Raw genomic sequence first — 13,705 nt, forward strand, 5'->3', positions numbered from 1 at the left:
CTTTACGATATTCTGCTCTGCACGTGGCTCCCAGGAATGCATTATGGAGAACAGCTGGGCTGCTGCTTGTAACACCCACGTCTCAGGCAGCCAGAGAGTGACCATCACGTGGGCCCTAAGACCGTCCTCAGGCTTATCCATTCCTCCTCACAGCATCCCTGACAAGCGCAGCTTCTGAGAGTCCCCTCTACAGGGCAGAAGGGCAAACTGAAAGGGAAGGACATGAGCTGTGAGTGCCAGCTACAAAGGAGAACAGAGGTGACTGCTGGAGGAGCCCCTGGGCCGCACTACAGCTCAGCACTGGGTGTCCGGCGTGTCAGGAAGGGCACGACTGTGCTCAGGGTCTTTTGCTTAACAGGGAAAGGCAGGGCGCGCTGCCTTTAGAAAGATTTCCATCAACATAAGTTTAAAATATTCAGTTCCTGTTACACACCAGGTCCCCTGGTGCCAGCGACCTCTGGGCCTGAAGACAAGGCTACAGGAACAAAGCCTCATTAGACGTGTCCCCAGGGAGTGTGGGTGAGCACGCGCAACTTCCCAGGGTAATAAATCCACCACCGGGTACTTTGAAAAGGCCAGGCATCCTTCCAGTTTGTCTGTAAGGATCTGGGCAGGATTCGAGTTACTTCATGTTACCTTAATTTGCCTTAAGTTAGCCAGTCTCCATTCATCCGCTAAAACCGACTTTTATTGAGCCCCTAAGACGGCCAGGAGCCCATTTTAGGATTTGAGTCCGGAGTTTCAGAGACACCCACTGCTCACCAGGTGTTGCTCTGGGGAGCCCATGCCCGGGACGGGGTGGGGGTGCTCCCCTATGGTTTTGCATCTCACGTCTCGCCCTGGGTGGGCTTCGGGCCCACACCCCTTCCCTTCAGATCGGAAGGTGTCTTAGCCCCGAGCCTTTGGACAGGGCGGTGCTCCTGCGTCAGCCTGGGAGCCCCCTTCCACAGGGTTGGTCTCTGCCCTGACCCCTGGACGGAGGGAGACGGGCATCGGGCTGTGCGGGGCGCTCCGTGGAGAAGGACTCTTTTCCTGGAGAGAAGTCTCCCGCGGCCTGAGCTGAGCGCAAGCTTTACTCCTGAGCGCGCAGGACGGGGCCAGAGGGCGGCTCCCGGGAGGCGGCCTCGCCTCGGCAGGTCGCGGCGAGAGGGACGGGGACAAAGGGAGAGAAAGGAGGAAGCCGCCACGGTCCACGTTCGGGACTGGAAGCCCTGCCCCCGAGAGCGCCCGGCCCGGCGCGGCGCCCGGGGCTCCTGCGGAGCGGCCGCGGCGGGGAGGGGGCGGCGCGGGGCGGGGCGGTATATCCAGTCTGGCGGAGGGCGGGCCCGCCAGTGCCGGGCCCGGACGGCGGGTGGAGGCGCCGGGAGCAGCCCAGAGCCGTCGCGCGCGCGGACCGTCGCTCTATGGGCACAGGGAGCCGCTGAGCGCGAGAAGAGCCCGCTTCCGCCGCCGCCCGCACCTCGCGCCGCTCGGCTCGCTCTCCAGGCCCGCGCCCCGCGCCCCGCGCCCGCGCCGCCATGAACCACTCGCCGCTCAAGACCGCCTTGGCCTACGAATGCTTCCAGGACCAGGACAACTCGACGCTGGCTCTGCCGTCCGACCAGAAGATGAAGACCGGCACGTCGGGCCGGCAGCGCGTGCAGGAACAGGTGATGATGACCGTCAAGCGGCAGAAGTCCAAGTCTTCCCAGTCGTCCACCCTGAGCCACTCCAACCGAGGTGAGGGCCGGATGCCCGCGTGGCCGTTCGCCCTTCCCCGACGCGCCTCCCAGGTGGCAGGGCGAGGGGCGCGCGCGTCCCCATCTGGCGGCGCGGGGCAGGGTCCGCGCGGAGGGCCCCAGCGGGTGCGCCCTGCCTCCTGGTCCACCGTGGAGCCGCGGCCCTGACCGCTCAGTGGCGGACAGTCAGGGCCGACCTCGGGTCCCGGGGTTCTCTTCCCCAGCCGGCTCAGGGGTCTCTCCCCAGCCCGATCCTGCCCAGCTGCCCGTGGTCGAGCGCCCCTCACCCTTCCCACCCCAACGTTCACGGACTTAGCTGTGGGGTCCCGGTCCGGGGCGGAGGGGCCGCCCAGTGCCTGGCTGGGATGGACTGGGAGTCACGGAGCCCGCCGAGAACTCGGGAGGGGCTCGCACTCCGGGAACCGGGCACAGGAGGCAGGCGCCCTCTGATGGCGCCGGCGCGGGAGCCTCACACCCGGAGGAGGCAGTGTGGTTCCCAGGTGGCCCCAGGGCAGCGCGGACCGTGGGGGCTGAGCCCGGGGAAGGGTCCAGGACGCCCTCGAGGCTGAGAGCAGCCCCCTCTCCCTCAGAACTCGCCTGCCCACTCAGCCGGTGTAGAAGTGTGCCTCTTAGAGGCCAGAGGCAATTTGCTTGGAGGCCAGAACCGCCCCTACCCCTGGCTGGGCCCTGGTGCTGGGCACTCCTTGATCTAGGCATGGGCCTGGCCAGCCCCTCCCTGCCGCGCTGAGGTCCCCCAGCTGTCAGGGAAGGGCAGGAGAAAGGGGCAGGACCCCTGAAACTCAAGGAGGAAGGTCTGTTACCTGACAGTCGCCTCAGTGGAAGTTCTAGACCAAAGACTCATACAAAGCATTTCCCAGTGAGAATTACATGTAAGTCAGCGGGTACCTTCTACTTAATTATTTAGTTAAGTTTGTGAAAGTCCGGTCAGTCGTGTACAGCTCTTTGGGATCCCATGGACGGTAGCCCGCCAGGCTCCACTGTCCATGGAATTCTCCAGGCAATAATACTGGAGTCGGTTGCCATTTCTTTCTCCAGGGGATCTTCCCAACCCAGGGACTGAACCCGGGCCTTCTGTATTGCAGGCAGATTCTTTACTGTCTGAGCCATCAGGGAAGCCTAGTAGTTTAAGGCTAATGAGGAAGCTGCAGACTGTAAACCAATACAGGTCAACCAAGGTTTATTTATTGAAAAAAAAAAAAAAAAGAGGTATATTTTTCAAGTCAGGAGCTCATGAGAGAGTGGGGTAGACGAGAGTAGTAAAGAGGAGGAGACAAAGGGGACGGACCCCCGCCCGTGGTCCACATGCACACAGGTATGCACACACACACACACCACCTCTCTCTCTCACACACACACACACACACACACACACACAGCAGCTCACGATTTCTACCTCCATGCCTCCTTCTCTCCCCTGAGTGGCCCCAGGTACAGCTGAGGGCGAGAAGATGGCTGGCAGAGGACTGCTCTGCGCCCAAGCCCGCATGCCTGTGTGGCTCTGTGCCCCTGCCCTGGCTCCTCTCCCGCCAGGCTCCCACTCAAAGTCGCAGCTTCCGGAGTGCTTGCCACCTTCGTGTTTGCTTGGGGCCTCCGCGGCTGCTTCCAGCCTTTTTTGGAAGTAGGACTGGAAAACAAGTGTCCCCTTTCTGGGCGCAGCGCAGTCGCTGCTCAAGCCGGCTTCCTCTCTCCCTGGGACGGGGCTCGCCGGTCCCTCCTCGCCCGCTCCTCCCTGGCCTGCGCTGGGGGCCGCAGCTCTGTAGAAGACAGCCAGGCGAGGTGCCCGATGCCCCCTCCCAGCCCCAACGGGGTGCCGGCTGGGCGCCCCAGCCTCCCTCTCCGTGGCGACGTCCACCCCTCCCCTTCCCACGCCTCCACCACGAGGTCCTCTGGGGGCGTCAGCAGGTGTGCGTGGACTCTGCCGATAGCCAGTGCGTCCCTCTCCGAGGGCTGACCCTGTAGGCGTGTCCCTTTTACCCTTGGCTTGGACCAGTTTCCCCAGCGGGCGCTGTAACTGGGCGAGGCCGTCAGGCCACCTGGAGCTAGTGTTTCTGGTTTGTCTGGCTTTGTCTTCCGAGGGATCCCCTCCTTCTGGCGAGCACCGCCCAGGCGCCCCCTGTGCGCTCCGCGACCACCTCTGCCGGCTCTGGTCTCTGTTTGTCCCGTTGGTTTCGTTTGACGCATGTGCTCTGGTTCCCAGGACGGGTGACGGGGTCCCTGGGGGGACCGCATGCCAGGCCGTCCCCCTCCGCCCCAGGACAGACTCGGTTCTCCTGCCGTTTCCCACGACAGGAGAGCAGGCTTCTGTGGGGTCTTTGATTTTCCCGGGCCCCTGCCCTGGCTCCGGCCCCACGGGGCTGCTCTCCACCTGGTCCGTGACATGAGGGGCCTGGAGCCTTGGAGGATGGGGAAAGGGGCCCGTGGAAGGGGCCTGGCGCAGACGCCGTGCCCTCCCCCAAAACCTGGGCCCAGACAGATGCCCTGCCCAGCCAGGCAGTGCCCAGGGAGGGAGGGGGTCTCTGGGGCCTGGACACCCTTCAGGAGGAGTCTACTCGGGACCTGCCCCTGCCCCCCCCGCCGTCTTTTCCTGAAGGGGCTCTGGGGTGTGGCTGCCCTTGCTTCCTAAGGGTGCCCATGGGCAAAGGGTGTAAGCCCAGGTGGAAAGCAGAAGGAACCTGGGGAGGTGGCCGCCCAGTGGGAGATGGGGGCTGGAAAATGTGACCCCCTTGAGGGGGAGTCCATGCGGGGTGGATTGTGTGGGAAGGGGCTGGTGCACTGTCGTCCCGCCCAAGGCCCTGTGGCGCTCACGCCCTTTACACTCCGCTCAGAGCCTCTGCTGAAAGCTGACCAAGCCTACTCAGACTCAAATCCAAACCTGCCACCACCACCACGCGCACACACACACACGCACGCGCACACACACACGAATGTGCACACACGTGCACACACGCATGCACACACACACGCACATGAATGGGCACACCCTTGCACGCACACACACACATGCTGGAGCCCACTCCCTTCTGCACACCACTCCTCACTCCAGGGAGTCCTGACCCGCCCACTCTGCCCACTGCCCCGAGAGGCGTCACCACGGGCTGGGGGTCCCATCTGCACCCTCCTCAGCAGCACGGGCAGAGGTGGGGGGTGCGCGGGGCAGGTGTCCTCTCCCCGAGGCCCTCCTGGCGGAGGCTTGCACCCAGGGGGAGGGTTGGCACGGCCCCGTCTAGGGCCGCGCTGGCTGGCTCTTGGACTTGCGTGGGCCATGTCTCAGCACAAGGCTGCACCCAGGGCAGGGGTCCGCTCTCCGCTCTCTCGGAAGGTGCCCCGTCCCGGGCACGGGCCAGGCTCAGACGGCTCTGCTGGGCTTCTCCCTCGGGACCAGCGCCGAGGGGCAAGGAGGGCGGGGTGCCTGTGGCGGCCTGTCCCAGAGCAGAGTGTCCTGATTACACCTCGCGGGAGCCAGTCCTCCTTTCTTCACAAGGCCTCTTGGCTCGGAGCTGAGGATTTAGCCAGCATTTCCACCGGCCTGTGACAACACATGCTAAAATGCCGAGTAGCCCGGCTGTCCCACGGCGCACGCCGTTGCCCAGCTTCCTGCCCCTTTGCTAAGCTCATTGACAGAGATTAAAAAACAAACAAAACAAACTCCTCTCCCCACACACCACACTATCTACACCAATACCCCAGTTGTTCGAGGTTTAAAACTCTGGGAGCCACCTCTCTACAGGGCATGACTCCTAGAAGGTGTGTGATGTTTGAACAAAACAAAATGAAAGAATGCTTCCCGGGAGTGGGAGGTAGCCTAGTGCAAGGCTCTTTATTGGCTGCACCTCTGAGGCACGCACATGTGCACACAGGTGTCCTCGCACACACACTCACCCTGCCTCCCAGCTCGTGCAGCAGCAGGAGTCCGGCTGGCCCCCGGAGGCTTGAGCGCTCTCTGGAGCTGTTGCCAGCTGCTGTGTGACCTCAGGCCAGCCCTGCCTCTCTCTGGGTCTGTGCAGCCGTAAGAGGTGGGGTGCGATCGCCCCCCGATGTTTCACTGGAAGCAGATTGTTTGTCTCGCTGCCTCTGCAGACCGTTTCCCCAAACCACCTGCCGCGGCAAAAGGCCGCTCCTCACAAGACACAGCCCTCCCTGTCTCCCTCCAGGAAGCATCGGATCACTAAAAAATATCTCCCAGTGCACACTGCTCTCAATCGTGGCCATGTGTTGGCACTGTCTGGGAGTTTTAAAGAATGCGTGTGCCCGGGTCCCACCCTGGAGGCTCTGGTTTAGTTACTGTGGGGACAGCGTGGTCAGGTGGACTTGCAACAGAGTTCAGGAATCCTTGTTCTTGTCTCCACCCTGCCTCAGACAGAGACCCAGTGTGGGGATCACCCCATCGCATGCGCGTGCACACACACACACACACACACACATGCACACATATAAATGTCATCCAGCGTGGCGGTAGCTGGGGACAGTCGTTTACTCTGGAACCCCCCGCGGGGTGAGCCCTGCCCAGCCCCGCCCCCTGTGCCAGCCCTGCCCTTGGCTCAACCCTCAGGCTCAGCGGTGGCCGCGCACAGATCATCAGAAGGAGAAGCAGGTTCAGAGCTGGTTTGAGCACGCCCCGGCCAGCCCTCGGAGTCACGTGTGCTGGCGAGGGACGGGGGAGACAGGGCTGTGGCGGTCCAGGCTGCTCTGGTGTCTGTTCCTACACGTGCGCGGGAATGGGCAGGACTGTGCCAGGGTGGCTGTGGGGCTGGGTAGAACGCCCTCATCCAGGGCTGGGTGGCACGTCCAGAGCTCCCCTCTGGCCTGGGCGAGGGCGGAACATCTCCCGCCATGCCTGGTGGTGGGAGGGCAGGCGCCGGGCTGCTGGACGGTCCAGGCGCCCAGGCGTCTCCTGTGCCATCTCCCCACAGTCCTTACTGTCTCACTGAAGTCCCTCTTACTGTGGGCCCCTCTCTGCTGGGCACCCCTGATGGGAGGGATTTAGGGGGTGAAGCAAAAGCATTTCAGGGCCAAAAGGTAGTGGGCGTCCTTTCTCAAGGTTTTGTGCTGAGGAATCGACGTAAGCACAAGAGCACCCGGAAGACAGGGCCTTGTGGGGCCGTTGGAGGCGCCCCTCTCTGAGGCCCGGCGCTCGTGGGGGTGGGGCGTGGGGGCTGGGGAGGGGGGTGGACTCTGTCCTGGAGCAGCCTGGCCGGCAGGCTGGCTAATGTCCCGAGGACCTCCTCCAGGTGGAGTCCGGTCCTGGGGTTGGCGTGGGTGGGGACCTCCCCCGACACGCACACACGCACACACATGCACACACACGCACACACACACACGAAGAACACACGGCAGGAGTGCGTCCAGCAGGTGGCCACGTGCTGACCAGCCCCACGGGAGGCCTGAGCGCCCGGGGGGTCTCCCCAGGAGGAGCTGGCCATGGTCGGGTTGGGGGAGCGGGCGGGGGCGGGGGCGGGGCCCACCCAGAGGAGAGCAGGAATGTTTCAGGTGTGGCGGGTGTGGCCACGGAAAGCCTGGAGGTGGAAGGATGAGTCATCCCGGGTGGGTCCGCCCGCCCGGCGGGGGAAGAGTCTTGGGCGTCCTGACGAGGGCTCCCCGGTGACCCGGGGCGAGTCGCCCCTGTGCGGCCCGAGGGGAGGACCCCAGGTGCTTTCGTCTGCGGCATGGGTCTCCCCCGATTGCTGACCCAAATGAGGCTTCTGTGCGGGCAAAACGGCTGACGATGCTGACCCCACGGGGAAGGCGGACCTTTGCCCTCTGACCCCAGACTTCTGGGGGTGGGCAGACACCTCGTGGCAGACACATGTTGGACAGAGAGGCTCACGGCCCTTCCTGAGAGGACTGTGGGTGCCGTGCTCCCCGGGAGGTGGGGTGAATGTGGAGTGAGCGGTGCTGGGACCCTTCTTCCCACCCCCTCCAGGGCTACAGCTGTGGGCACTCTGGCTCCAGTCTCTCCCCAGTTCACGGACCAATCAGGGTCCTCTCTGGGTGAGGGGGGACCTGGCCGAGTGGAGTGAAGGACCCCAGTGTCCTGCTGCAGGTGCGGGCTGGGCGGGAGCCCCATACCTCACCGTGCCCAGCACTGAGACAACAGCAGCCTGGGGAGCAGGGACCAGGTGGGGGTCATTGTGAAAGGCTTCCTAGGAGTGGTGTCCAGAAAGGTCAAGGGGCCAGTGGAGAAGCCAGCAGAGCTGTTCCATCACCCTCAGGGAGAAGCCCCATGTTCTTCCTGCTGCACTTGACTCAGAGGGTGGTGCTTACCAACCAGACCCCCGCCCGAGTCAGGAGAGGGAGCCCTTGCTTCTGCTGTGGGAGCAGGGCTCACAAACGGCTCACCTCCCACCTGCACCCCTTTGAGTATCTGGCACACTGCAAGCTGTGACTGCAAGTGTGTGAGGTCTCTGGACTCCCCTCCCTCGAAACCACAGCCCACAAGCAGCTGCCTTCTGCCTGAGAAGCAGTGCTGGCTGGTGTGATGGCAGCCTTGTCCTCACAAGGAGGCCAAGCCAGGCAGCTCACAGTGGGAGTCAGGAAGTCTGACCCCCAGTCGCAGATGATCTTGGGAAGGTGCCTTCAGGAGCTGCCTGGAAGGGCCTGGAGACCTTGGTCCAACCAGAAGTGAGAGCTGCCACCCACACCTGTCACCACCACAGTCCACCTGGGTCACAGGAACTGGCCTTGGCTGATAGGGTACTCCAGATCCATGGCAGAGAACTCCCCCTCTGTCATGTGGAGGGAAGTAAGAGGGAGGCGGGCAGGTGCAGGCAGGGGAGGAGATGCTTCAGCTGGTGACGTCACTGCTGACCGCCTCCCTCTCGAGCAGGGAGGGGCCCCGTGGGAGCCTGCCCTCCATGGAGCCTCCTGGGGACGCCTGTCCCAGGACCCCGTGTCTGTCTCCAGCCCAGATTTCCATCCAAAGCGGCTGGCTGGCCCACACCCACCCCTGGGTGAGGAGTTCCTGCCCTGTGGGACCCTGGTCTGTTCCCCCCGCCCCACCCAGAAGGGCTGCAGGAGTGGGCTGGACAGAGGGGAGGTGGACAGCACGCCGGCTGTCGGCTGGCTCCCCTGGGTGTCCATGTCCGCAAGATTGCCTCCAGGCTCCTCCTGATGGGCCCAGGGCACCCTGGAATGGGCACACCTCTGGAGGGACCCTGAGGCTGGCAGCCAAGGAGACGATGATGCCCAAGCCTTGGGTGCCCAAGGCTTCCTTGCTGAAGCCTGTCTCTAGAGACAAGAAGGCTGGCTTCCCTGAATGCCACAGTGAGAGTTGTCATGATCACACAGTCTTGGGACCTGGAGGTGCAGAGAACCCACCCCTTCTTTCTCCAGAAGAGGAAGGCTAGGCCCAGTGCAAGTGCGTGCCAAGTCTCTTTAGTCGTGCCCAACTCTTTGTGACCCCATGGACTGTAGCCCACCAGGCTCCTCTGTCCATGGGATTCTCCAGGCGAGAATACTGAAGTGGTTTGTCATTTCCTTCTCCAGAGGATCTTCCCCACTCAGGAACTGAACCTGCGTGTCCTGTGCCTCCTGCGCTGGCAGGTGGATTCTTTACCACTGAGCCACCTGGGGAGCCCCCACCGAGGTCCAGAGCCAGGACCAGTTTCAACACCTCTAGGCTGCAGGGCAGGGGTCTCTGCCACAGCCAGTGGCCCCAGCAGCCCTCCGTGGTAGCGGCCTGGGGAGTCAGGGGCAGGGTCCCTCCTACGAGCTGTCAGGGTCACCTGGCTCTAGACAGAGGAGGTGGCCCGAGGCGGGGATGCCAGCCATGTTGCAAAGCTGCCCCTGCTCTGCGTTCTTTCCCCGCTCGGGGGCTCAGTGCCCACCCCCAGAGGTGTGGGGGCCTGTGGGGCACAGCCCCGGGGGGGAGCGGACTGAGCCAGACACTGCCCCTGGAGCTGAACTCAGGCCCTTGGCCGGGACCCACCTTCCCCAGGGCCGTCACTTAATGAGGTTGGGGGCCAGCCTCGCTCCCGACGCCCAGGCCACAGCTCCCGGTCCAGGAAATGGGGCGCCAGACGGGATGCGGCCCAGGGTTCAGACCCAGGACAGCCCCACGGGCGGAGCTCGCTCCCAGGTTTTGAGCTTGGGTTCACTGACGGTTACGATTCTGCGTCTGCAGCCGAGGCTTAGCACGAGACACAGCGTGAGCGGAGCCCCAGGCTGGTCCCAGCCAGCCTCCAGGCAGCGGGCAGAGCCGGGCATCCTGAGCCGCCCCCGCCCCGCCCTGCAGAGCCAGGCATCCTGAGGACCCCCCCCACGCCCCCCTGCCGTGCAGAGCTGGAAGTCCTGAGGCTCCCCCCCTGCTATGCAGAGCCGGGCATCCTGAGGGCCCACCCCCTGCTGTGCAGAGCCAGAGGTCCTGAAGCGCCCCCCCCACTTCCGGTGAAGGGGCTGCGTGCCCAGGCCGCCCTCTGCGAGCCGAAGCCACTTTGCCCCTAATAACCGTGATGACACTCTGTCCTCCTGCGGACCCTGTCATCTGCGGGCCCACACGCTCTGGGAAAACAGTAATTACTCCTTCCTGGTCCTTTGAGGTCGGTGGCTGCTCCCCCTTCAGTGGTGGGGGCACCTGGGAGAGGAAGGAGGCCCCTTGCCCCATCTGGGTCGGGAACCAGAGTCTGCCGGGTGCGGGCCGCATCTTTGGGCACTGCCCCGTGGCCCTGAGCAGAGCCTCTGTGCCCAGCATGTCCACCTCCTGGCTGTTTCCCCTGAGCGGGAAGGCCTTCCTCGTGGAGCGAGGGGTCCTGCTTCCCTGGACCAGGGCGGCAGGGGCCCGAGGCCCCCCAGGCCAGCTCCTGACCTGTTGGTGCCAGCCCACTGCAGGTAGACCCCGGAAGAGGGCTGCCCGGGGCCCTCAGAGCTGAGCCTGCAGCCATGCGACTGTGCAGGAGGCGGGCAGAGGAGGAGAGGCGGGCACAGGGCTGCTCCCTGTCCTGCTGGTCTCCTCTGCGGGCGCCGATGCCTGGGGGACGAGGGCTGGGGGCAGCACGGGGCCGGCACCGTCCTAACCCCTGTCCTTGTCCCCAAGGCTCCATGTACGACGGCCTGGCCGACAGCTACAACAACTACGGGACCAGCAGCCGGAGCAGCTTCTACTCCAAGTTCCAGGCGGGGAGCGGCTCGTGGGGCTACCCGGTAAGGAGCCGCTTCCTGGGCACTTGCAGGCACGGTCCCTGGTTTGAGCAGGAGAAAGCGTCCTGGCTGCTGAGAAGGAGGTGGGGGGCAGCAGGGTCCCCCAGGGGAAGCCCCCCATTCCTCACCGGTCTGTTTGCTTGGCCATTATTTCACGTCGCGCTATTGCAGCCTCCTTCGGGGCAGAGTGGGTATTTCTAAATGTATCAAATGAGAACATTTTAGAAAAGGCATAAACAAAACATCATTTTTTTTTTAAGTCCATTTTCTCCTATGTCCGATTTACTCATGGATCTGAAAGAAGTTTGAATTCTTGTGATCCGGTCATGGGCATATTTAGATATTTCTAGGAAAATCCCCAGGGGCCCCCTCTCCTCAGTGTGTGCTGATGACCAAGGACGGGACTCTGGAGGTCCCCTGAGGGTGGGGGCGGGGGCGTCCATGGCGGCGGCAGCTCTGGAGTAAGAGGGTGTGTGCCAGGGCGCGGCATGGCAGCTCTGGAGTGAGGGTGTGTGCCAGGGCGGCATGGCTTGAGTTTGTAAGTTGGACAGACTCACGTTCAGAGTCTAGTTGTGCTGCTACTGGGCTTGTGACCTTGGGCCAGAGTCTTCTGTGCCTTAGTCTCTCCACATGTAGGACGGGTCTGACAGAGTCTACCTCTGGGTTGTCGTCAGGACTAAATGAAACAATATGCATTAAAAAAGCTGAGCAAGAGACTGTCCTCGATGCCTCCATCCTGGCCCTGTCACCGTCCTCTGTGGCCTCACCTGCTGTGCCCATCACCCATTACTGGGCAAATACCTCTTTGGCCCTAACTCCACGCCAAGCACTGAACCAGATGCTCTGGTTCAACCACACAAGCCCACACAGGAGTCTCCTGCTCCTCCAGATCGGGGTGCTGGGTTAGGCGACGCCCAGGTTTTCGCCCAGTCTGCAGATTCCGTGACTTTATTTTTGCTAACGTCCACGTCAGCCTGTACTGCTCCAGGAGTTCTGCGAGGCCCCTGAGGCCTGTGCAGCGGGGACAGCTTTTCCAGGAGACGCTGGGCTCTGTGCGCTGGGGCTTGGGTTTCAGCAGCTCTGGCTTTGAGCCCACGTTGCTCACAGATGTCACCCTGATTGTCCAGGTCCCGGGCAAGAGAGAGGTGGGTGATCTACAAGTTACATGTTCTTTGTCATCCCCTTGATTCCTTCCTCCTTGAGGTCTTATTGAGGCTCATTAGGGAGGACTTGGCCCCACTCCAGTACTCTTGCCTGGAAAATCCCATGGACAGAGGAGCCTGGTGGGCTGCAGTTCATGGGGTCGCTAAGAGTCGGACACGACTGAGCGACTTCACTTTCACTTTTCACTTTCCTGCATTGGAGAAGGAAATGGCAACCCATTCCAGTGTTCTTGCCTGGAGAATCCCAGGGACGGGGGAGCCTGGTGGGCTGCCGTCTCTGGGGTCGCAGAGTCGGACACGACTGAAGCGACTTAGCAGCTTAGCAGCAGCAGGGAGGACTGGGCTTCCCTGGTAGCTCAGACAGGGGGACTCGCCTTTCTTGCATGTCACAGGTTTAACTAGGTTTGCTGTGCATTCATTTGCCCTCTTTTTTCAGATTTTTGATGTCAGTTGGTAACACCAGGGCCAATACCTGCTGAGCACAGTGGGCCCAGCAGGTTGGTAGTTCAGGCACAGATGTGAGCAAAAGGCTTTGACACGTAGACCGATGACCAGGCAGAATCTGGGGATGACTTATAATGCCATGGAAAGGGCGAGGAGAGAGGAGGGCAGGCCCCTGGACGGGACCAGCAGCGAGGATGAGTAAGCTGCTGACTGAGCAGTTGCTGTGTGTCTTCATGGCGGTGCGTTGCCCAATCGGAACCTGGGCGCTGTGGCTCTGGATCAAGCTCTGACCACCGGGTGCCGGCGCTCCCCTCCGTGGGTGCTTCACCTGCCCTGGGTCCATCCCCCGGGCTGCTCCCGTCAGGTGGACCGGGAGGCGTTGTCTCAGCGGACCTTTGGATAGGGCTACGCGAGCTCTTCCCAGGGCTTGCTCCCAGAGCCTGAGTGTGGCAGGGCTGAGTGTTTCTCCCCCCCATTGAGCCCGTCCCCGCCGCCCCCACCCTCGCGGTGCCTGCCTGCTGACACCTGGTGAGAACCCCTCCCTCCAGGGCCTGCTGGCGGGACTTAAGACATGACTCAGGGCCGGCGCTGTCGGGGCACGTCCTGGCTCCGCTCCGCTCAGGAGGCTTCTGGGAACAGCGCACAGCTGCGCACACACGGGGATTTGGCGGCGGGAGGGGCGGGGGATGGTGGTGGAAGAATTGATGCTGGAGCCAGCTCGTGTCAGCCAGGTCGGCGGAACCCAGCAGGCTGGGACTCGGGCCGCGGAGCAGCGGGCAGCGGCGGAGATGCAGGGAGAGCCTCAGGCCAAGGGGCTGTCCCAGGGACGGTGCGCCGGCGCCAGGGGCCTTCAGCCCCATCCCCTCCCCAGAAACCGGCCCAGAGGGCGGGGCTGGGGGCGCACGGGGCACGCGGACCCTCCTCAGAGGAGCCTCCAGCTCCCCGCAGAGAAGCAGGGAACTGGGAGGAACCCAGAGAGGACGCGGGCAAGGCGAACGCAGGCCTCGGTGGCTGTGCCGCAGGATTGCGCCAGCTCTGCCGTTACTCGTGACCCTAAAAAGCTTCATAAAATATACTGGTCTTTAGCGCCATTTTAGGGGCCCCCTAAGAAAACCAGCCCCATTTCTGTGCTGTCAGGACCTGTGTTTGAGCAGAAACGACAGTCAGCCCTCTGAGACCCTCACTTCTCAGGCTTGAGACATTGAATCAACTTCAGATAACAAAGAT

At 63.0% G+C, this 13,705-nt stretch overlaps 1 protein-coding gene across 1 annotated transcript in view; it reads left to right on the forward strand.

The window, feature by feature from the left end:
- Positions 1-1,308: 1,308 nt before the first annotated feature.
- PKP1 (plakophilin 1) overlaps positions 1,309-13,705 on the forward strand; it is a 39,826-nt gene continuing 27,429 nt past the window's right edge. Inside the window, exons 1-2 of the mRNA XM_070768763.1 lie at positions 1,309-1,719; positions 10,768-10,874. Coding sequence (XP_070624864.1) covers positions 1,518-1,719; positions 10,768-10,874 — 309 coding nt within the window. The 5' untranslated portion in view covers positions 1,309-1,517. The remainder of the gene's footprint in view (positions 1,720-10,767; positions 10,875-13,705) is intronic.

This window comes from Bos indicus, chromosome 16 (assembly GCF_029378745.1).
Source record: "Bos indicus isolate NIAB-ARS_2022 breed Sahiwal x Tharparkar chromosome 16, NIAB-ARS_B.indTharparkar_mat_pri_1.0, whole genome shotgun sequence".
Lineage (NCBI taxonomy): Eukaryota > Metazoa > Chordata > Mammalia > Artiodactyla > Bovidae > Bos > Bos indicus.